General features: G+C 49.7%; 1 protein-coding gene across 3 annotated transcripts in view; it reads right to left on the reverse strand.

Moving 5' to 3' along the window:
* Positions 1 to 1,287: 1,287 nt before the first annotated feature.
* The window catches only part of Slit3 (slit guidance ligand 3), a 579,498-nt gene continuing 559,094 nt past the window's right edge, over positions 1,288 to 21,691 (reverse strand). Inside the window, exons 33-37 of one of the 3 annotated variants that reach the window (XR_007109040.1) lie at positions 17,416 to 17,570; positions 15,912 to 16,197; positions 14,115 to 14,323; positions 5,251 to 5,718; positions 1,288 to 5,153 (exon numbers count right to left, since the gene is read on the reverse strand). Coding sequence is in view for 2 of the 3 variants with exons in the window: in XM_047554973.1 (XP_047410929.1) it covers positions 5,483 to 5,718; positions 14,115 to 14,323; positions 15,912 to 16,197; positions 17,416 to 17,570 (886 nt within the window). In the remaining variant the exon portion in view is untranslated. The other 2 variants (XM_047554975.1, XM_047554973.1) reach the window with 2 other exon arrangements.

A 21,691-nucleotide genomic window follows, 5' to 3' on the forward strand; every position in this document is an offset into this window, starting at 1 on the left:
ACACATGCGAGGCAAGTGCTCTGCCGCTGAGCTACCCCAGCCCTGAGGGTAATTTTATACACTGTTTTAAAGTTGGCGGATTTTCCACGCGGGCACCATGCCAGTGCTCACAGTGCTTCAGATTTTGAAGCATTCCAGATTTTGGATTTTCAGATTAGGGAATCTCAACCTGTACCTTTAGATCCAGGCCTGGGAGGAGGGGCTCCTGGCCTGAACATGGAAAATGGAGGCTGTGGGTTCCTGGGCCACAGTGTCCCTGCAAGGACACCCAGGTGTCTGAAAGAGTCTGTTCAATCTCTACCCCATCCCGGGTCAGATTTGCTCGCATTGGAAAATGTGAAACTAATGTCAAGTGGTCCTTGATGGCTGCTCAGGTCCCCTGGGCAATGTGACCCTGTCTAGGTCAGGGAGCACCAAGAAAAGGAGGAGCCACAGGCCTGGGGCCACCATGCGTGGCCCCCTTGCCCATGCTCAGCGCACCTGCTGCCTGCCAGTGTCGGTCCTCCTGGGGTCTCCACAGAGGGAGGTGAGCTTCGGCAGCCTCCACACCCAGGACCAGCCTCACCCTGCGCGTGCACAGCCTTTCGAGGGGCCCCAGGCTGAGGGGCTGAGAGCTGAGCTCCCGGCCCATGTCACCATCCTTGACCTCCCTGGGAACATGCCCACATGGCGGTGTGGGCCAGCACTGCGTGGTCAGCCTTCCTCCTTTCACTTCTTATACTTTCCCTCACCCCACATCCCGTTCTCCAGGGGCCCTGACCTGGGTGGGTGAAGCAGCCACCCCGCCGTCGTGCGCGTCTTCTCTACTCTGGTCTCAGGGAACTCGACCGCTGCTGTTGTCCCTGTCATTCATTTGTTGATTGGCCCACGCCCGCTCAGGAGAAGGAGGACTTGGTCTTGATCACCCAGGAGTCCTCAGTACCTGCAGCGACACCTGGGCCCACTTTTGCTCAGTAACTGTTTGTTGAGAGAGTAACTCGGGCAGGGGGCGAACCCCAGGTCAAAGCCTCCCTCACTCTGACACTCTCTCCCCTCTGACCTGGGGTGGCCTCCTCCTGTGCCCCTGGGACCTGGTCTGTGGCTATACACACCATCCCCTGCGGACCCCAAGCTGGATGTTGGGTCTCCATGTCTCTGGGGAACTCTGGATCCACTTTTCTCACTTTGTGGTCCATGAAATGGACTGTCAGCTAATCCCGCGTGAGGCTGGCCCGACCTCCAGGAACCAGTAATCCTGGGCCCCTGGGCACGGACGGGGCAAAAAGAAGGCACACATCGTGGAGCAGGCTGAGTTGGGGGTTCACGAGAGCATCTGGTAGCTTCTCTGTGACTCATCCATTTATTTCAATGACATCAGAAAATGACAGTCTGTGGGGAAAAGGAAAGCATGTTATTTACCCCACACAGGGGAACCACGCTGTGACATCATTTTTTAAAAGTGTTAAAACTTTTTCTATTAGAACCCGTGGCGAGCTGGAGAAATCTGCTTGGCCAAACGCCCACTTTTCCTGCTCCTGCTAGACCTTCTGGGGTGCTGCCTTTGGCACTGTTTAAGCCACACTAGAAGACGTGCCACCAAAGCGGACTGTGCCCAGCTTCCTGACCATCTGGGAGTGCACCAGGAGGTGGCATCAGGGAAGGCGCCGGACGCCGCTGTGCTACCGGATCTGTCCTAGGCTTCCCTCTGCCTGGACCTCCACTCTGCTGTGACAGAGAGAACCGTGCCCGGGTGACACCTGGCTCTCTTTCTGACTCTGGTGTTCATTAGTCATATGACCTTGGTCTGCCCTGCGGTCTCTACTCCTTTCATTTCTCTGATCCTTAGTCTTCCCTCTCCCAGCAAACCCAAGGGTCCAGCTCTGGTACTGGGGTCCCGTGAGTCTTTAGGGGGGCAGGTCACTTGCTGCCATGGGCTTCTGCTTCCTGCAGAGGCAGTGGCTGACTGCTTGGCCTTAGGTTCAGTCTGGTGAGAGTTTCATCTCAGGTGAAGGGCCAGTTTGGCTCCATGCCAGTCCTGACCATTCCTGGGTTCTGGGTGTCACCTGAAGGCTCCTGCCCTCTCTTTCTCTGGTTCTGGGAAATCTCCTTTCTTTTTCGCCCCTCTCTTCCTCTTTCTGAAACACCACGCTCCCTCCAGAGCTGAGCTTCTGAGCTACCATACGGATTTCTGGGCTCCATCTTGAAATTAGTGCTTTCTAGTCACAAAGTGAGGTTGAAAGGCCACGTTATCTTCTACAAAGGCCTTTTGGCACGTCAGTAACAACAACAACAGTAATAATAACAACATCTTACATTTAAGGTTTTAAGTTTATATTTTACAGAGCTTTCAAATACATCATTTCATCAGCCATTTCAGGGCCCCTTGGGTAAGTCCAGAAGGACCCTCTCCTCCCCTTTCCTGAGCTGAGTGGTCCCTTCTGTGCACGTGTGGCCCCACACAAACATTAGAGAGCACTTTCAGGTGCAAATTAACTGACCAAACTCTCCCTGTCTCATGCGACTTTCTGCTCCTAGAATTTGGCTGTTCAAGGGGAGAGTGAGTTTTAAATTTCATTTGTTAGAGAAACTTCATTTAAGAAGGATTTTTTTTCAGTCCTTGCATTTGGTATTTCTTAAAGTCAGGGCTTCCAAAACTAAGGGGGAGGATCAAAACTCCACCCCTTCCCACCAACACCACCCTGAGAGACGGACCTGGCTCTTTTGTTGAGCGGAGGGGCTGATAGGAAGAGGGAGGCCTGGAATCCTTGGGGAAGCAGAGGGAAAGCCAGTAGCCTGGTGAGTCCTTCCAGAAGACCAGGGGCCCTGGGTGGGGCTCTTGAGTGGCAGGCTGAGTGGACTTCCTGCTGGGTGGGGAGAGGCTAGCTAGGGGTGTCCTGGAGTGAAGGACGGGTCCACCTGCAGGTTGGGGGTGTCCAGAGGGGCTTGGGGGATGGGATAGTGTGGGCAGATCCCAGGACACCTCTTCTAGGACTGAGCTTCTGTGCTACCTAAAGACTTCTGGGCTCCTTTTTGAAATTAATGTTTTCTACCTTGAAGTGAACAACTAGGTCCCCTGAGGCCATTTTGGTGATAGAGGCCTTTCTCTGCTTTGCCACCAGCTCTGTCCCTAAGTCAGACCTTGTTTCGCCGTTCCCTTGCCCAGGCAACCCTCTAGCTCTCTGTGGCCTGGCACATGCGCTCCTTGTGGTTGAACCCCTGACTACCTCCAGCCGTCTCTCTGCTCCCCTCTGCTCCCGAATGCGCCAGGACTTCCCACATTCCCCTGCTGTTGGATAAACCATTGCCAGGCAAGTTTAACTCCCTTTCCTGACCCTGGTTCCTCCAAGACCCAGGATTGGAAATTCCCTGTCCTGGACAGCCACCTCTCTTCTTTATACTGCCATTAGGGAACCGTTACATATAATAAGGGAATTGCTTCTGTCCCCGACCAGAGGCTCCTTAAGGGTAGAACACACTCTTTCCCACAAGAAGTGTCATGCTTAGGTGGGTGTGTTCTGCGGTCTAACAACCTGGGTTCAAATCCTGGCTGTGCAATTCATTAACCATCTTCTCTTGGACAAGTTCCTTAACTTCTCTGTCTCAGTTTATTCAACTGGTAGGTGGGTTAATAACATTTTTATTAAAGGGTCGTTTAGAGAATTAGATGAATATATGTATAAATATATAGCAACTAGAATGATATCTGGTGTATAACACTGTGAGCACTAAGTAAATCTAACTGTGAGCTATGAGCATGGGAAGCAAGCCCAGCCCGAGGCAGCACCCGGGACACAGTGCCTGTGCACACTTTGAGAAAGTGCCTCCATCTCTCCCTGGCTCATCCTGTCTTCCACATGCCTCGTCCCTCCATCTTCCTTGCCTCCCTCCCTTCTTATTCCTTCAGTCTCTGACTGACCACGCATCCTCACAGAGCCACGTGGCTCCACTGGGGACCTCGAGCTGGAAGGTCCCAAGTTCTGCTTCCTGAAGCTCCAGCAGTGGAGGCTCCTAGGCCAGGAGCCAGGGGTTGGTGGGAACAGTGGGGATCCAGGGGATGTGCACTGGATGCGGGGCAGGGGAGGGCGGGTGCGGGAAGGCCCTGTAGGAACAGTCAGGCCCAACGAGCTCCCTTTGCTCATGTTTCCTGAATACACAAGACTCTGTCTCTACAGTTCTTCTGGATAAAAGGAAAACAGACTCAGGAATGAACAAGGCAGAACAAGGGCCGGAAAGAAAAAGCAGGGAAAAGCATTCACTTTCCTTTCCGGATGAACTCTGCCTGAATCTCCTATTTACCTGCTCCGGAGAAGAGTCTAGAGCTTCCAGGCTGCACTCCAGCTCTGGATCCCCACTTGCCAGATGGTTGACTGACGGCAACTTACAGAGCCTGGGTGGGACGAGGGTCCCGTCTACGAAATGTGCTCACTGCTCTTCCCGCCCTGGAGAGCGGGGTTGGTAGATGAAGTTGTTTGGATATGCTCTGGAAAGTGCAGCAGCTAGACAGTGAGTCTTTGTCACCATGACAGGACCAGGAGGACCAGGCATCAGAGGCCTGTCGGCTGGACATCTGTGGGCTCTGGGCAGCCTGGCTGTGGCCTTCCTTGTGCCAGAAGCCCTCACTCTCTCCTCTCCTGGGTGGAACTGGCTGGGGTGGAGGATGGGCGCTCTCTGAGTGCCTGGTACCTGGGAGACTGCCAGGCCCTCTTCCCTGGCCTCACCCCGGAGGACCCAGGAGGGGCAGGAGAAGAGCAGCTGTTTCAAAATTTGGAAAACAGACCCAGATTAAGTGCTGGGCAAAGTTCAGAGGGCCAGTCCCCTCAGGGAAACCAGGGCCATCCAGGAAGGAGAAAAGAGGTCTCCTGTGGGCTCAGACCCTGCAGGGCCCCAGGGCAGATGGGCAGCAATGGTTTTGAGCTTCAGCAAGCCTCGAGAAGCTTTCTCTGGAAGAGATGGGCATCCTGGGCAGAGACAGCTGGGGCCCTTAAAAGCTGCGTGCGTTTAGGGAAGAGAGAAGAAGGAGTTAAAAACAAGAGACAAAGAACAAGCGGTCTCCCTCTCTTCCTCTGGCAGTTCCTGAGCACCGAAGCAGGGCCGGTTCTGCGGGCAGGGGCGCTTGGCAAACAAGGGCTTCCTCCTCTTCCTCGCTGGGCAGGTTCTCCGTCTTTATTCTTATCCTTTAGTTTGAAACATTTTTATTAGCCTTTTTTTTTTGTCTTAAAATTTTAAACAGATGTTTATAAAAACACAACAAATACACAACACAAAACAAACCTCGGTGAAAATAACTCACGACGATATAGTCCATGGACTCAGACGGTGCGATATATTTATATAATAAAAGATGAAAATAGTCACTTTCCATAATAAAAATAAGTTCTATTTTTTTTTGTTTATTTTACAATATACTTAATACTCTCTTCTTCTTTTGCTTCCTTCCTGTCCTCCGTTCCCATCTCGGCCCGGCGGTCCCCACCCCGCGGAGCTGGAGTCCCAGGCGGCGGGCTCAGGAGCACGCGTGGCAGCCGCACTCCAGGTGTCTCTCCACCTCCTCCACGAACGAGGAGCCGTCCGCGCACTGGAAGACGTATTTCCGCCGCTTGCTGCGCGTGGGCCGGCAGCACTGCGCCCCGCAGCCCCCGCGACACTCCATGACCGGCACCTTGGAGGCCGTGGCACAGGACGCGTAGCCTTTCTGGCGGCGGATGGCCTCTCGCACCACCTCCCCCCGGCATGGGCTCTCTGCAGGGGCAGAAGAGGAGGGTCAGGACGCAGGTGGCTGGCAGGACCCGGAGTTCCCAGCCGGGCAGTTCTGGAACACTGGGGCCTGAAGACCACGTGTGCTTTCTCTTTCACTTGTCCATCTGCTGTGGCGGCCGCCTGTCCACCCACCCACCCACTCCCCAGCCTCCATCCGCCCGGCTACTCCACACATAGTAAGGGCCCTCACTGGGCCAGGCTCCATGGGAGGCCAGCAAGGAAGCCTCCAGCCTAGGACGGTGGCCAGCAGCTTGGTCTCTTCCTTCAAGGAACTTCAAGTCCAAACCAGATGAGGGAAACTGGTGGACTGTGGCCTAATCCTGTCCCCAACCCATTTCATGGGCCCGACACATGCTTGCCCACTAAACTAAATCCACATTCAAAGAGCCAGGAGATTCCGCTTAAGACTTGGAATTTCTGGCTTGTTTGGAAACCAGAAAGTGGTGAGGCGGGCTGCCTCCCTGTCCCGTAGTGATGGGTTGGGGCTGAGTCTCCAGGGGGCCAGGAGAGAGAGCTCCAGGTTGCCCTGCCCTTGGTCTGGAGTCCAGAGCTATTTATAGGACCACTTGAGTGGCTGTATTTGTAATGAGAATCTGAGGTGGGACATGTTTATATGAGAGCAAAGGGCAAAGGACCCTGCCCTGACCTGGGGGCTTCTCTGGGAAGTGACCATAGAGTTGAGATCTGAACATGAGGAGCAAGAATTAAAAAGGAAGCAACTTCCCCAAAGCCCTGGGACTGATGGGAGGGCGGGGCAGGGGACCCCGGGCCTGGCTGAATCTTCAGCCCTGAACCGGCTCTTCATCTTCAGCCCTCTCCTGTCCTCAGGACACTGGGCAGCGTCTGGAGCAGGTGCTGAGGAAGGAGGTAATGGACTTGGAACCTGGTCCCTCGCCCCTACAGCCTGGTCATCCCTGAGCCAGGTTCCTGGTCTGGAAGATGGTGACATGTTTGCTGGTCCTTCCTGCTAACTCACAGCTCTTGTGAGCATCGGAGGAGACTGAAGGAGAAAGGGCCCTCTGCCTTTTAAAGCTTGAATAGGGTAACGGGATCTGCATTAAGTACATATAATTCTTTAAAATTATGAGGTGGTTAAAAGACTCAGAAAGAGTCAGTGACAGTGTGTGTGTGTGTGTGTGTGTGTGTGTGTGTGTGAGAGCAGCCTGGGCGGAGGAGGGAGAGACGTGTGTCAACATGCTGACGGCTGGGCTGAGGGACCATGGCCGCTGTGTACACACCCCTGATGACTTTTCTGTGAGTATTTGAAAATAGTTAAAAAGTTTCTTAAATGAGCAGTTTGCTAAAGAATAGCTTTCATCTGAGTTTGACACGTGAGTGTCCTCTAGTGACAGGGTGGCCTGCCTGGGATGCTGGTGGCAGGGAAGAGGACTTCTCAGTGTCCATGTGGGAGGAGGACTTCCAAGGGGCGACAGCCACTTCAATTTTAACAGAAGCTGTGTGATTTAATTGGCCTTGTGGAGCTCACCAGAGCCGGGGCCACTAACTGGCATGACTAACGGGTGTTCATGGGGACAGTCAGACCCAGCCACAGCACCGGGACTGGACGAGCCCACAGAGGCATGGCGAGGCCTCGCAAGGACCAACACTTGGAAAAGAAAAGGGAGACAAGACCCAGGACAAGGGAAAGGGCTTCCCACCCTGGGAGAAGTCCAGCGTGAGCCCCATCTACTGTGCTTGTCCCGGTTTTATCCTTCACTGAATAAGTCACTTATCACTCACTATGATAGGTCAGCAGTTCACACTTTAAGAATCTTGCATGAATTTTTTTTAACTTTTAAAAAAGTGTTGGTGTGTAACACTTGTGTATATTTACAGCGCACCACGTGAGGAATGGATCTATGTGTACGTCAAGTGTGATGAGCCAGTCAGGGTGATTAGCATATCCATCACCACAAGCATTCATTTTTTTGTGGTAAGAACATTCAAAATCTTCTGTTTTTTGAAATATACGCTATTGTTAACTAGTTACAGTCACCCCCCTGTGTGACAGATTACTGGGACTCAGATCTCCTATCTATGTTCCATTTTGTGTGTGTTGACCAGTCTCTCCCTTCTCCTCCCTTCCCTAGCACTGGTAAACTCTGTTCTACCTTCTAGTTCTAGGAGATCAACTCTTCTAAATTCCACATATGGGTGAGATGGGGTGGTACTGGCCTTTTGTGTCCAGATTACTTCATTTAACATAGTGTCCTTTAGGTTCAGCCACATTGTCACAAAAGGCAGAATTTCATCCTTTGTATGGCTGAGTACTATTCCATGTGTGTGCATATCACGTTTTCTGTATTTATTCATCTGTGGATGGGCACGGGCTGATTCTGTATGGGAGTACAGATGTCTCTTCAACATGCTGATTCATTTCCTTTGGGCAAATACATAGTAGTGAGGTTGGATCAGATGGTAGTTCTACTTTTAATTATTTGAGGACTCTCCTTATTGATTTCCAAAATGGCTGTACTCATTCACATTCTCATCAACATTGTGTGAGGGTTCCCTTTTCTCTACGTCCTTCCCAGTACTTTTTATCTTTTGTCTTTTCAGGAATAGCCATTTTTACTGGAGGGAGGCGATACCTCATTTGGTTGTGATTTGCATTTCCTCATGAGTAGAGGATATTGAGCAATTTTCCACATGCCCATTGGCCACATGTGTGAATTTGAGAAATCTTTATTCAGGTCTTTTTCCCATTTTCAAATGTGATTTTTTGTTGTCGTTGGGTTGTTTGAGTTCCTTATACATTCTGGATATTGCATCATTCCAGACCCCCAGTGTGCAAATATCATCTTTCATTCTGTAGACTGTCTCTCTACTTTGTTGATAGATTGCAGTACAGAAGATTTTGGGTTGGTGTTAATTCCATTTTTCCTTTTCTTCCTTCATGTTTTTGCTGTCTATGCTTTTGAGGCTTATCCAACAAAAGAAAAAATTCTTGCTCTGTACAGTATCATGAAGTGTTTCTGTGATATTTTCTTCTATTAGTTTCATAGCTTCAAGGTCTGATATTTGAGCTTTTGATCCATATGCTCTAGTTTGATTTTGCTGTGTGTGGATGTTCAGCTTTTCAACATGATGTAAGACTGTCTTCTCTCTAATGTGTGTTCTTGGCTCCTCTGCCCATCAGTTGGCTGTAGATTCATGGATTAGTTTTTGGGCTCCTAATCTGTTTCACTGGTTTGTGTATCTGTTTTTAGTGGCACCATGCTGTTTGTTACTATTGCTTTGTACTATGTTTTGAAGTCCACCCAGCTATACCTAATTTTTTGAAAGTTTATATAATAAAGGTCGTTGAATTTTGTCATGCTTTTTTCCTGCATCTATTAACATGAGTGTGTACTTTATCCTTCTTTCTGTTAATATCATATATCACATTTTTTGGATTTGCCTATGTTGAACCATCCTTGTATACCTGCCATGAATCCCACTTGATCATATTGAATGATCTTTTTCATCTGCTGTTGAATTTGGTCTGCTGTTATTCTGTTGGTGTTTTTGCAATTGTGTTCATCAGGAATGCTGGCCTCAAGCTTCCTTTTGTTATTGTTGTGGTGGTTGTCCCTTGTCTGGATCTCAGGGTAGTGCTGTTCTGGTGGAATGAGTGGGAAGAATTCTGATCTCCTGAATTTTCTGGAACAGTTTGAGAATAACTGTAATTAGTTCTTCTTTAATGTTTTATAGAATATAGCAGTGAAGTCATGAGGTTTTCCTTTGATGGAATGGGTTTTCATTACTGGCTCAATTTCCTTACTTGTTTTGGTCTGTTTGGGTGATCTGTTTTTTTCATAATTCAATCTTGGTGGGTTGTATGTATCCAGAAATGTATCCATTTCTTCTAGGTTGTCTATGTGTAGTCATTCATAATAGTCTCTTATGACCCTTAGTGGTTCTGTAGTATCAGTTGTAATGCCTCTTATTTCATCTCTGATTTTGAATTTTCTTTTTTTCTTAGTCTAGCTGAAGGCTTGTCAATTGTGGTAATATTTTCAAAGAACCAGTTTTTCATTTTGTTGGTCTCTGTATTTGCTTGTGTAGTCTCTATTTCTATCCTACTAGCTTTGAGTTTAGTTTGTTCTTGTTTTTCTAACTCCTTGAGGTATAATTTTCATTTATTTGAGGACTTTCTTATTTTGGGATGTAAACACTTATTGCTATACACTTCCCTTTTAGAAAAGCTTTTCCTGTGTCCCTTAGGTTTGGGTGTAATGTGTTTCCATTTTCATTTGTCTCAAGGAAATTTAAAGTTTCCCTTTTAATTTCTTCATTGACCAATTGGTTGCTCAGGACCATGTTGTTTAATTTCCATGTATTTATACAGTTTCCAGGGTTGATGTAGTTATTTTAGTTTTGTACTATTATGGTCTGGAAAGATACTTGATATCATATCTGTCTTCTTGAACTTGTTAAGACTTGTTATGTGACATTACATGCTCTGCTGTGGATAATGTCCATGTACAGATGAGAATGCATATTCTACTGCTGTTGGATAAAATGCCCTGTGAGTATCTGTTGGTTTCACTTGGTCTGTACTATAATTTAATTCTAGTCTGCCCTTGTTGATTTTCTGTCTGGAAGATTGGTCTGCTGATGAGAGTGATGTCCCCTACTACCCTGTATTACAGTTTATTGCTCCATTTCATCTATTAATATTTGCTTTATATATGCTCTGGTGTTGAGTGCATATATATTTACAGTTATTATAGCCTCTTGCTTAATTGACTCTTTTGTCATTGTGTAATGGCCTTGTCTCATTTAATAACTATTGATTTAAAGTTTTTTCCCATTGGATATAAATATAGCTACTCCTGCTTGCTTCTGGCTTCCTTTTGCATGGAATGTCTTCCCCATTCCTTGACAATCTGTCCTTACAGGGAAGTGAGCCTCTGGTAGGCAGCATATAGTGGGGTCTTGTGTTTTAAATCTATTCAGCCACTCTGCCCCTTTTGTTTTTATTTTTGCAATGCTTGGGATCAAACCCACAACCTCATGCATGCTAGGCAAGTGCTCTGCCACTGAGCTGAAGGCTTGTCAATTGTGGTAATATTTTCAAAGAACCAGTTTTTCATTTTGTTGGTCTCTGTATTTGCTCCAACCCATCTGTATGTTCTAATTGGTAAATTTAATGCATTTACCTTCAAGATTATTGATAGGTAAGGGCTTACTTTCGCCTTTTGTTAATTGCTTTCTGGTCATTTGTAGATCTTTTCTTATTTTTGTCCTTCTTTTGGTTTACTTTTGTAGTTTTCTGTATTGCTAAGTTTTGCTTCCTTTCATTTTTTTGTTTGTGTATCAATTATAATTTGTGTATGTGTGTGTGTGGGGGGGTTACCATGATGTAAACATAAAGACTCTTGTAGTAATAGTAGTGGAAGTTGATAAGAACTCTGATTACATATAAATACTCTATTCTTTTACCTTGCTCCCTCAAAATTTATGTCTTTTTTTTAAATCTACATTTATATATTGTGTCTTCCATAACAACTTATTTTAGCGACAGTTATCTTTGACCATTTTGACTCTAAACCTTTATACTAGGAATTTGAAAGATTTATATACTACCATTACAATAATGGATGATTTTGAATTTGATAATAAATTTATCTCTACCACTAAATTTTATACTTTCATATTTCATGATAGTAATTACTGCCCTTCCACTTCCAGTGTAAGCACTCCCTTAAAGCATTTATTATGTGATGAGGTAAGGAATGACCTCAGTTTTGCTTGTCTGGGAATGACTTACTTCTTTTTCATTTCTGAAGGATAGGTTTGCTGGGTATAGTATTCTTGGCTGGCAGATTTTTCTTTCAGCACTTGAACATATCCTCCCATTTTTCCCCTGAACCCAAAGTCTTCTGCTGATAAATCTGCTGATAGTCTAAGGGAGAATCTTTTACATGACTTGACACATTTCTCTTGCTGCTTCTAGAATTCTCTCTTTGATTTGTAACTACATAATTACAATGTGGTTGGAGAGGAAATTTTGGGGTTGAATCTGTTTGTGGATCTTGAGCTTCCCGAATCAGTATATCCAAGTCTCTTCCAAGACTTGGGAAATCTTCAGCTATTATTTCATCAAATAAGTGTTTTGTGCCTTTCTCTGTCTTTCCTCCCTCTTTTACTACCATAAATGTGGTAATTTGTTACTTAATGATGTCCCATAAGTTGAGGATGCTTTCTTCCTCTTCTTCTCCTCCTTGTCTTCCTCCTTCTCTCTGATTTGTTTCAAAGTATGCATCTTTAAATTTAGAATTTTTCTTCCACTTGATCTAGTATATTGTTGAAACTCTACACTGTATTTTTAATTTCATTCAATTGTTCAGTTCTAAGATTTCTGTTTGATTTTTTATTTCCATATCTTTTTATATCTATTTTTATATCAAAGCATGAATTGTTTTTCTGGTTACATTATCCCTCTGTATTACCCTATATCTCACCAAATTTCCTTAGGCTCATTATTTCATATTCTTTCTCATACATTCCATGTTTTATTTTCTTTGTGGTCGGTTATGGAAGAATTATTCTGCTCCTTTTGTGGTGTCATGTTTCCTTGCTTTTTCATGTTTCTTGTGTTCCTATGCTGATATCTGTGTGTTAGCTAGAATAGTCACCTCTTCCAATTTCGTGGAGTAGAGGAAGACTTTCCCCCATGGATGAGCCCTGGGGTGTAAATTGGGCGGGTGTCTTGACTTTGGTTCTAGACTGGTGTCACAGTCTGGTCTTTATGCAGTTTCTTCTATGTCAGTGTTGGTGATGCCTGAGAGTGCTTCTGGACCCACTGCAGGAATTTGTGATGGCAAACGTGTGATTTCACTGAGTGAACGATGGGCTGCATCTCCAGCTGAGGAGCCGTGTGTGGCAAGGCATCACGATCAGGCCCAGCCTCCCTGCCATGAAGAGTGCATTGTGGACTCAGGTGCTATGTTCACCACTGCCACACCGTTCGTGGATCTGAGCAGCTGGTGTCCTAGTGCTGCCATCATTCATGTGAGTGTGGAGAAATGATGAAGGATGAAGATGTGATGCCTAACCATCCTGGATAGTGGTGGCTCAGGTTGTAGGTGTCAGTGGGGGCCTCCTGGTTCTCTGCTAGTAGGAGTCGTGTCTCTGAGCCAACCTGGAAAGTGGGGTGGCTGAGACAGGGTGCTGCACCCCACTCTGTGTGCTGCTGGAGTTTCTCTGGTCACCAGGCCCTCCCCAACTCCCTCACTGTGCTCCAGAACTCTCCATTAGACATTCTAGTCAACACGTAGTTGTTTTTTCATTCATCATTTAGGTTCTTTTATGTGTTGGAAGAGACATCTGTTAGATAGCTCCAGCCAGTCAGCTTGCTGATGTCACTCAGAAGTCTTAACTTTTGATCCTTCATGCACTGTGTTCTCACTTAATCCTCACAGTAAACCTAGGCAGTGGGCACTGAGTTATCTGTGCTTTTAAATGAGGAATTAAGACCCAGTGAGTTAAAGCTCAAAGTGCTAAGTGCTCAAAGTTCTGCTCAAAGTTCTAAGTGACAGAGCTTGGCCATCTTCCTCATGACAACAATGGTGCTTCCAACTGTTAAGACTCTTAACCTAGACTTTTCATGTAACTGGTTTATGTAGTTCAGCTTCCAAATTCTTAGCACTGTGCTGGGTACCACACACTTTATCTCATGTATTCCAACAACCACACAAGGTCGTATGGTAACCAACCCCTAAAATGGTTCCCAATGACCAGCACATCCTGGTATCCACGTTCTCTATGTTGTTCCCTTCCTCAGTGGATGCCCTTGACCCATGTCACCAATATGATATAGAAATGATAGTGTGAGTTACTTCCAAGGTGAGATATGAGTCACTGTGGCTTTGTGGCTTACTTCTGGTGCTCCTAAGTTTTCCCTCTGCAAGAAGCCAGCTTCCCTGTTGTGAGAACCCCCAGATATACCAGGTAGAGAAGTCACATAGGGAGAAACTGAGGCCTCCTGCCAATGACCAGCACAATGGGACTGCACCAAAGTGGAAGCAGATCTGGCCTCCTTGGGTTAGCCTCTGGAAAACCAGGCCCTTGGCTGTGCTAAATTCAGCCTTGGCCGATTCCAGTTAAACTGTTTTTGAGTTTCTGATCCACCCAAACTATATGGGATAAAAACAAATACTTTGATTATAGCTGCTGTTTTGGGGCCAATTTGTTATGTGGCAGTAGGTATATGATACAGGAAGCTATCGTATTGCCCCCATTTTCAAGCTGAGGGACTTGCGGCTTAGAATGTGACTGATCCAAGGGCACATGTTACCTCTGTGGCACAGCCTGAGGTGTTCTGGATGTGGAGTGGCACTCTGACCCTGCATCCCTGCCTGTGCTCCCTCCCATGAGCACGGCAGACTCACCTTGCTCACAGTGCTCCCCACTGAAGCCCGGCTGGCACAGGCAGCGGGGCTGCCCTTGGTCTGAGATGTGGCACTGCCCGTGGTGGCACTTGAAGGCTGAGCAGGCATTGGCGGAGTCGTTCTTGTGGTCACACAGAGCCCCTCCATAGCCCTCGGCACACTTGCACACGTACGAGCTTCCAGTCGCCACACATTTTCCATGGTTGCAGCTGGAAGCAGAGAGGAGGAGGAGGAGGGAACCAGAGTTGGTACTGCCAGATGCTTCTCTGTCCTGCCCAGCCAGAAACCAGGGGACCCAGCACTGTGGGACCTCAAGCTGATTGCAGCCTGAGAGCTTTGGCCCTGGGGTCTGCCTCTTTCAGCCCAGTGGCTGAGCATCTCTCTTTTCTTAAACACTCTGTCTCAGTGGCCAATCAGCTGCAAGCTCCTCCAATGTCCATTACCAGCTGTGATGACAGAGGCTCACAGGCTAACAGTTTTACACACACACACACACACACACACACACACACTGTGCCTGGAAGAAAGTCAGCTTTCTGCAAACATTTCAATGGCTCTATTATCTTAAATGATAATGCTATTACTACTACTATACAAGTTGAGCATACTTAATTTGAAAATCTGAAATCCCACATGCTTCAAAGTCCAAAATTTTTTAGCACCATCATGGTAGCACAAGAGGAAAACTGCACATCTGGCCTCATGTGGTGGGTCACAGTTAAAATGCAGGTGTTCTAAAAATACTGACTAAAGTTACCTTAGGGTTGTGTGGATGAGCTTCATAGGAAAAAATGAATTTCTTCTCCAGACTCAGGTCCCATCCCAAGATCTCTGCCCCACCTTGTATACATGCATAAATATTCCAAAGTCTGAGAACATCCAAAATCCAAAACACCTCTGGGCCCAGGCTTTTCGGCCAAGAGACATATTAACCTGAGCAGGTTCCTCTTGCTATGTGGCAGGTTCCATGGGAAACTCTTTTTTTACCCAGCATCACCTATTGTCACAACTGCCACACCTCTGCATCCACCTCTCCTAGGTGGGAAGACTGGTGGGGAGGCCTCTATTTTTAACCACAATGTCTCATTGTCCCTAATGGGATGACATTCAGAGCCAGGATTCATGCTAATTTCAGAGTCATATATACACACTCAAGAGTAACACAGGGAGCTGAAACCCTTTACAGCTGTCTGCCCTTTCTGACCCAAAATATTGTTTCCCAACTTGTTTAGCCAAACAAATGACCAGTCTTGGCTCTGGAGGTGTTTTTGGCTGAGTCAGATTCCACAACACTGGGAACACCAGGTCTCTTGTATTCAGCATACGGTCTGGCACATAGTAGGCCTTCCATAAGTATTTGCTGGAGGAGTAACGGAAGATGAACCCATCACGTTACTCTGCCGAGTGTGGTCCAGCAGACCTGGCGCCCTGCCCGGGGCACTGGCTGAGGGGCAGCCACACGGGGCTGATTCTCCCTTGTTCTGCCTGCCGGCTCCATTGCCCGAGGCTGTTCTCCCCGACAGGGGTGCCTTTTCTAGCACAGGAGGCAACATGGAAGCTGGGGGCAGCTCTGGGCAGGTCAAAGGCGGCTTGCAGAGGCAGGTGTTTGGGCGAGGCTCTCCTGCGGATGTCTCTGAGCCAGACCTGCAGCTTGGATGCCCAAGCTCAGCCTCTTGACTCTGGGCAGTCACGGGCACTACCCGCCGCATGACCACTGCTCCTCCGTCAGTGCCCCCTTCTTGGGTGGGCACAGGGCCAGCGTGCATACTGGGAGCCTGGAGCTGTTAAGACACTGACCTGTGGCCGAGGCAGGGGTCCCGGGCTTCCTGGTCGCACAGCGGGCCGGTCCAGCCCGGGTGGCACTCACACACCATGCTGTCCTTCTCCACGGAGCGGCACAGGCCGTGCCGGCACACGGTGCAGGACTTGCAGCCTGGCGAGACCCCTGGGGACTGTGGCGGGAGGGCCTTGAAGTCCTGCAGCTCGTTGTTGATGCGCACCTCGTGGATGCAGCCGTGGAAGCCACCCAGCGGTCGGTCTGCGCCCTGGCGCAAGGCCGAGAGGCCGCTGGAGGTGGGGATGCCTGTGGGAGGGAGCGGGCAGCCTGAAGCGCCTCCCTCCCGCCCAGCTCGCCGGGGCCGGTCTGAACGAGAAGGTGTTCTTCACCGTTCTTAGTTAAGGGCTCTGGGCCTCCGCTCTTCAAACTGATGGTGGCCTAAACCTGGGCTGCATCCCAGGAAGGACCTGAGTTCTTGGTCCTGCACTTGAATTTAGGGGGCACAGTGGTGCCTACACATCCCAGGGGCTCGGGAGGCTGAGGCAGGAGGATCACAAGTTCAAAGTCAGCCTCAGCAACTTAGTGAGCCCCTAGGCAACTTAGGGAGACCCTAAAAGAAACAAGGAGTGGGATGCGGCTCAGTGGTTAAGTGCCCCTTATTTGGGGTTCAATCCCCAATTACCACCCCCCAAAAAAAAACCCAGGGGGGAAAAAAACACAAAAAACACTTGAATTCATTGTCAATGCTTAAATATAGAAAATATCCCACAAAAATCCTGTATTTTGAGCTTCCTTAGAAAAACTGAGGGGAACAGATCACCATTGTCACGTGGCACTGCCAGCTTAAACAGGGAGGGTGGTGCCGAGTCACCCGAGGACCGCCAGACCCTGCAGGAGAACCCAGGGCAGACCGGCTGGCGTGTGGGAAGGGAGCCTGGAGGAGCAACCTATCCAGGGGAGCGCTGGGCTCCGCGTTTTCTGACCTCACACCCTGTGGATTGTTCCCCTCTTGTCAGGGTCCAGAGACACTGTGGGTAAAGGCCTGGCTTGCCTCTCACCAGGTCTGCTTTGTGTCCCCTTTCCTGTCCCATGCCACTGCCTGCCCACCCCTGCACTGGGGGCCGAGCCAGCCTGGAGCTTAAGTGCTGCTGTGGCTACAGCTGGAGCAGGTGAGGGGCAGGAGCGGCTGCCTTCCTCTGGGGAAGCTGTGTCCCTGTGTCCCTTCTGGGCTGGCTCTGGGTCAAGTGCACTCCCTGGACCCCTGCGTCTGGCTGGCTTGTTCTCAGTGAACACTGTGGACCTGGCCAGCCCTCTGAGGTGTCTTGGGTGGAGTCTCGGGGATCTCTGTGTTGAACAAGCTGCTCTAGTGGCTTTTTTAATCTTAGCCGCCATTGCCTCCTTCAGGAAGTCCCCCCGGATTGGCTTTGTAGTGGGTGCTGAGATGGGAGCAGGGGAGCCCCTGCCGGTAGGTCTGGGTCTAGGTGCTGAAGCAGAGGGCCAAGGCGGGTGGGGAGGGAGCGTTACCTCCAAGGTAGAGGGGGCTGTTGATGCCCACGGCGGGCTGCTTCTGGAGCTTCCCCAGGCTCTTCGGGGCTCCTTTGTCTACCACCAGGTTCAAGGTCTGGTTTAGCATCACCAGCTCCACGCTGTGAAACTGCCCATCATTCACAGTCTCCACACTGGGCAGGGGGAGAGGGAGAGAGAGAAGGTTCACTGAGGGTCTTCCTGCGCCGGCCCTGGCTGCACACTTGACCGGCAGGACTTGCATCTTGCTCTACTTTTTATCTGGAAATAGCTTCAAGATTACATAAGTCCAAAGTAAAAACTGCACAGAAAATACGGATTACCCCGGTTCTCCTGTTATCCCCGTTTGCGGAACCATTTCTCCCTCTCCACACACAGGCACAGCTCTTGCGCATCATTGAAAGGGAAGACACACACGACACAGCCCCTTAACCCCAGACGGCTCAGTTTGCACTTCCTAGGGACAGGAATGTTTTCTTACGTGAGCAAGCACGGCATAGTCGCCAACTGCACACCACCCTCAAGGTCTCTCCTAGTGTAATTTTCCTCTGTGGCATTTTCCCTTGCAGTACAAGATCTGGTGTAGGGGCAGGAAGTACATCTGGTGATCACCCATGTTTTCTCTGTCATTCACTGAGTTAGGCAGCTCCGTCCTCAGGCCGCCTGCATACCACCTGGGAATTATTTCCTTAACAAATTTTGTTTCCAATGGCCCCATCTCCCCCTCAAATACCAGTAAGCCTGTCATGTTTGCACTGTTCTAAGAAATGTCCGAGAAAAGAAAGCTTGGGTGTGATTTAAACTTTTTCCCAGTATATGAAACGCATTCTCTTACAGTTAACATTTCACCTAAATTCACCTCATGGGCCACCAGGGGTATGCATCGCACAGTTGGGGAAGTAAAGTGTCCCAACACCCCTGCCAACTAATTTTTTTTTTTTTTTTTTTTGTCCCCAGTACAGAGAGGAGAAGATGGAAGCGCATGGAAATTAGTTAACTGAAGACCCTACACTTAGCAGGGTTCAGCAGGGACTTGGACGAAAGTACCCCTGCTCCTATGCTGTCTCTGCTGGTGCCCCCGGGCACTCACAGAGGGCTGACGGGCATGGCCAGGCCTGATCCTAAGTGGCTCACTCCCATTTTGTGAACGTTGGGACAAGACTATGAAGTGGACACTAGATATCCTCTTGCACAGAAAAAGACACTGAAGCCCAGAGGGGTGAGGTGATTTGTCAGAGGTCACCCAGCTGATACAGACCAGAATCCGTATTCGGAGGCAAGTTTCTGACTCGAGTTTTGCTGGGAGTTCCAGGGGCTGGGGAGGAGCAGGGATGGCAGGAGGCAAGACTCTGGAGATGTGCCACCTCCTTGTTCCCTGAAGAAAAGGACTCTCCGGGGTTACACTCTCCTGCTCGCTCAGGGGTGGGGTATAGGCAGACTTCCTCTCTCCTTGAAATCTCCTAGGGGCATCCTGCTGGCTCCAATGAGAGGGTCCAAGCAGCGGGTGGCACTGATTTCTCAGGAGGGCAGCTTCAGTGACTGACCCAGGGTTAGGAATTTCAGCTGAAGAGTGTGCGAGGGGGAGGGGGATGTGCTCAGGGGAAGACAGGCTGGGCTGGGTTGGTCCCTACTGCTGGACGGGACCACGGCCAGTCAAGCAGTCATGGAAACAGACCACCCTGATCTCAGTTCCCTCATCTGCAAACCTCTGGAAATTCTTGTGATGATCAAGTCTGAGGAGTACGCCCAAGTGCTCTGCAGTCTGTAAGTTCCTGGGACGATGTGAGCGGTTATTAGTGTTGTTTAGAATATTTATACCAAGAACCTATTGTTGCCTGCAAACATAGGGATCCGATTTCAGGGCTGACCCTTGGAAGGGAGCGGTGGCAGAGGAACAGGCAGGACCCCAGGACCCACCCAGTCCAGTGGGCAGTCCCTTCTCGCATCTATTCTTCCTCCCCCCGTTTACCTGCCCATGCTGCCCCCCTCCATCCGCCTCCCTTTTCCCCCTGGTTCTCCCATCTGCTGGGTCACATCCACCCTCCATCTATCCATCCGACACCCACCCCAGTGAGCAGTGGCCATGCTATCCTAGGTGCAGGACCAACGGGGACACCTGCTCCACCTGCCTCAGCCTTTCCTCTTAATCAAGTGGCCAGCTTCTCTGTGGACAGCCGAGACACAGGGGAGCAGCGGGAAGAGTGGCGACCCAGAGACCAGTAGGTTTCTGCCTGGTTCCGACAGGGAGCTGGGCAGTTGCCTGGAGGTGGAGATGCCTGATTCCAGAAGCCTCTCTAGCTGCTCCAAGCTGTGAGCCCAGGACAAGGCCGTGATCCTGCAGAGGAGTCAGTGGAGGTGTGTGTGGGGGGCTGGTGTGCAGGGACCACAACCCTCACAGTCTGTAGCCACATGTGCCAAAATATGCAGATACACACTGAGCCGACATCTCAGTGACATTGTCCTGAACGCACGCCGGCTCCTGTGTGAGCCTTCAGTCACTGTGACGAACACCTGAGACAATCAGTGGGTGAAGGGAAGGAGAGGTGCATTTTGGCTCACGTTTCCACAGGTTTCAGTCCGTGGCCGGTCGGTTGGCCCTGCTGCCGTAGACCTCTGCACGGTACATCATGGCGGGAGTGTGTGGCAAAGGAGGCCTGCTCACTGCACTGCTCAGGAAACCAAGAGCAAGAAAGGACAGCCGTGCGTGTCCCAGTGTCCCCTTCAAGGACACGCCCCCAGTGATCTCACGTCCTCCCACTAGGCCCCGCCTCCTAGAGTTCTGCCCCTCCCCATAGTGCCACAGACTGGGGACAGAGTCATTAACAGGTGGAGGTGTCTGAGTAGATGCCTGGCAGTCACCTGTCATGGGGGCTCTGGGCGGGTGGTCTTGGCATTTCCGTCCAGCGTCGAAGTCCAGGGAGGGGCAGTTCTTTTCCTGTTCTGGACACGCACAGGCATGCTGAGCACACACCGGCTCCTTCCTGGCTGCTGGCTCCAAGCCTTCTCCCTTCTCCGCTTTCGGAGGTCCCCAGCCAGCCCAGGCCCTGGTGCATGGCCTCGAGGCCACCATCCTGGAGACAGTGGCTTGGCAGTTGCTGCAGCAGCGAGAGCGGTGGCTGCCAGCTCCTGCCCCAGACAAAGCGCTGGGCTCTGCAGTGCCCAGGAGCCTGGCTCTCCAGAGGAGTTGCCGACAGCCCTTCCTCCAGGTGAACCTCCTGCCAGTTCGTGCTTGGCGTGAGGATCTATCACGCTGGGTCCTCCCACTTCTGTAAGCCCAGTTTCTGCTTGATTATAATGAGGGTTGTACTCGTTTTATGCTGGGCTTTAGAGGGTAGTGCATGACCCCTAGCAAGCTCTCAGGAACAGGTGGAGATGGTGACTTCCTCCTCTGTGATTCTGGGCTTGGAGGAGCTGGGCGTGGCAGAGACTGGAGATGCAGGTTACTAGTCTGCTGGTTTCTCAACTTCACGACCTTGGTGGCTTTGAGGATCTGTGTCATTCTGCTGGCTTATGGCCACTTCTGAGGAGGGTACTCTTGTGGGCTCCTTATTACCTAGGGAAGGAACCTAAAGACTGAAGCCACAATGCTTGGAAGTGATGGAACTGAGGTTCAAGGTCAGGACTGATTCCAAGCCCAAAACTCTCAAGGCCTTGTTCCTGTGAATCAATGCTTGTGGGTTGATGGGTCTCCTTCTTCTGGTACATCTGAACCAGGGGTTCTGGAATCATGCCCAAAGCCAGTGCTTTTCAAGCTGTGGGGTCCCAGAGGCCTGGAAGCTCCGATTCTTTACCACCACCCCCAAACAGGATGGTTCCATTTTTACCTGTCTTTTTTAAAAACATGTAATTCTTGGCCTTTAAGATAAAATATCAATGGGAAGAAAGGCTTTGCTGCTATCAAAGAAAAGAAAATGAAAAAACAATAAAAACCTGGTGTTTGGTCTAAAAGAAATGGTTACACTGGGTTGCCAAGCCCCGGTAATCAGTCTCCTAGAGACACATGTAGGGACTTCAGAAGAAGACAGGGCCCTGAGAGTCTTCCTCATCATCTACTGGGAGATGGAGAGGCCCGGAGGTGGCAGAGGTGGCTGGAAGGCTTTTGCGGGGGCAGGCGTGAGCACACCCGTTGGCCAGAGTGGCCTGGAGTTCTCTTCTGCCTTGACAACAGTGGTGGGCGGGCCCGTGTGGCGTGCTTGGTCAGGTCAGGGTGGCGGGGCCAGCAGCTGTGCGCTCTGCAAAACCAGGACTTAATTCTCTCACTTAGCACTCTCAGAAG

This window comes from Sciurus carolinensis, chromosome 6, assembly GCF_902686445.1.
Source record: "Sciurus carolinensis chromosome 6, mSciCar1.2, whole genome shotgun sequence".
NCBI lineage: Eukaryota > Metazoa > Chordata > Mammalia > Rodentia > Sciuridae > Sciurus > Sciurus carolinensis.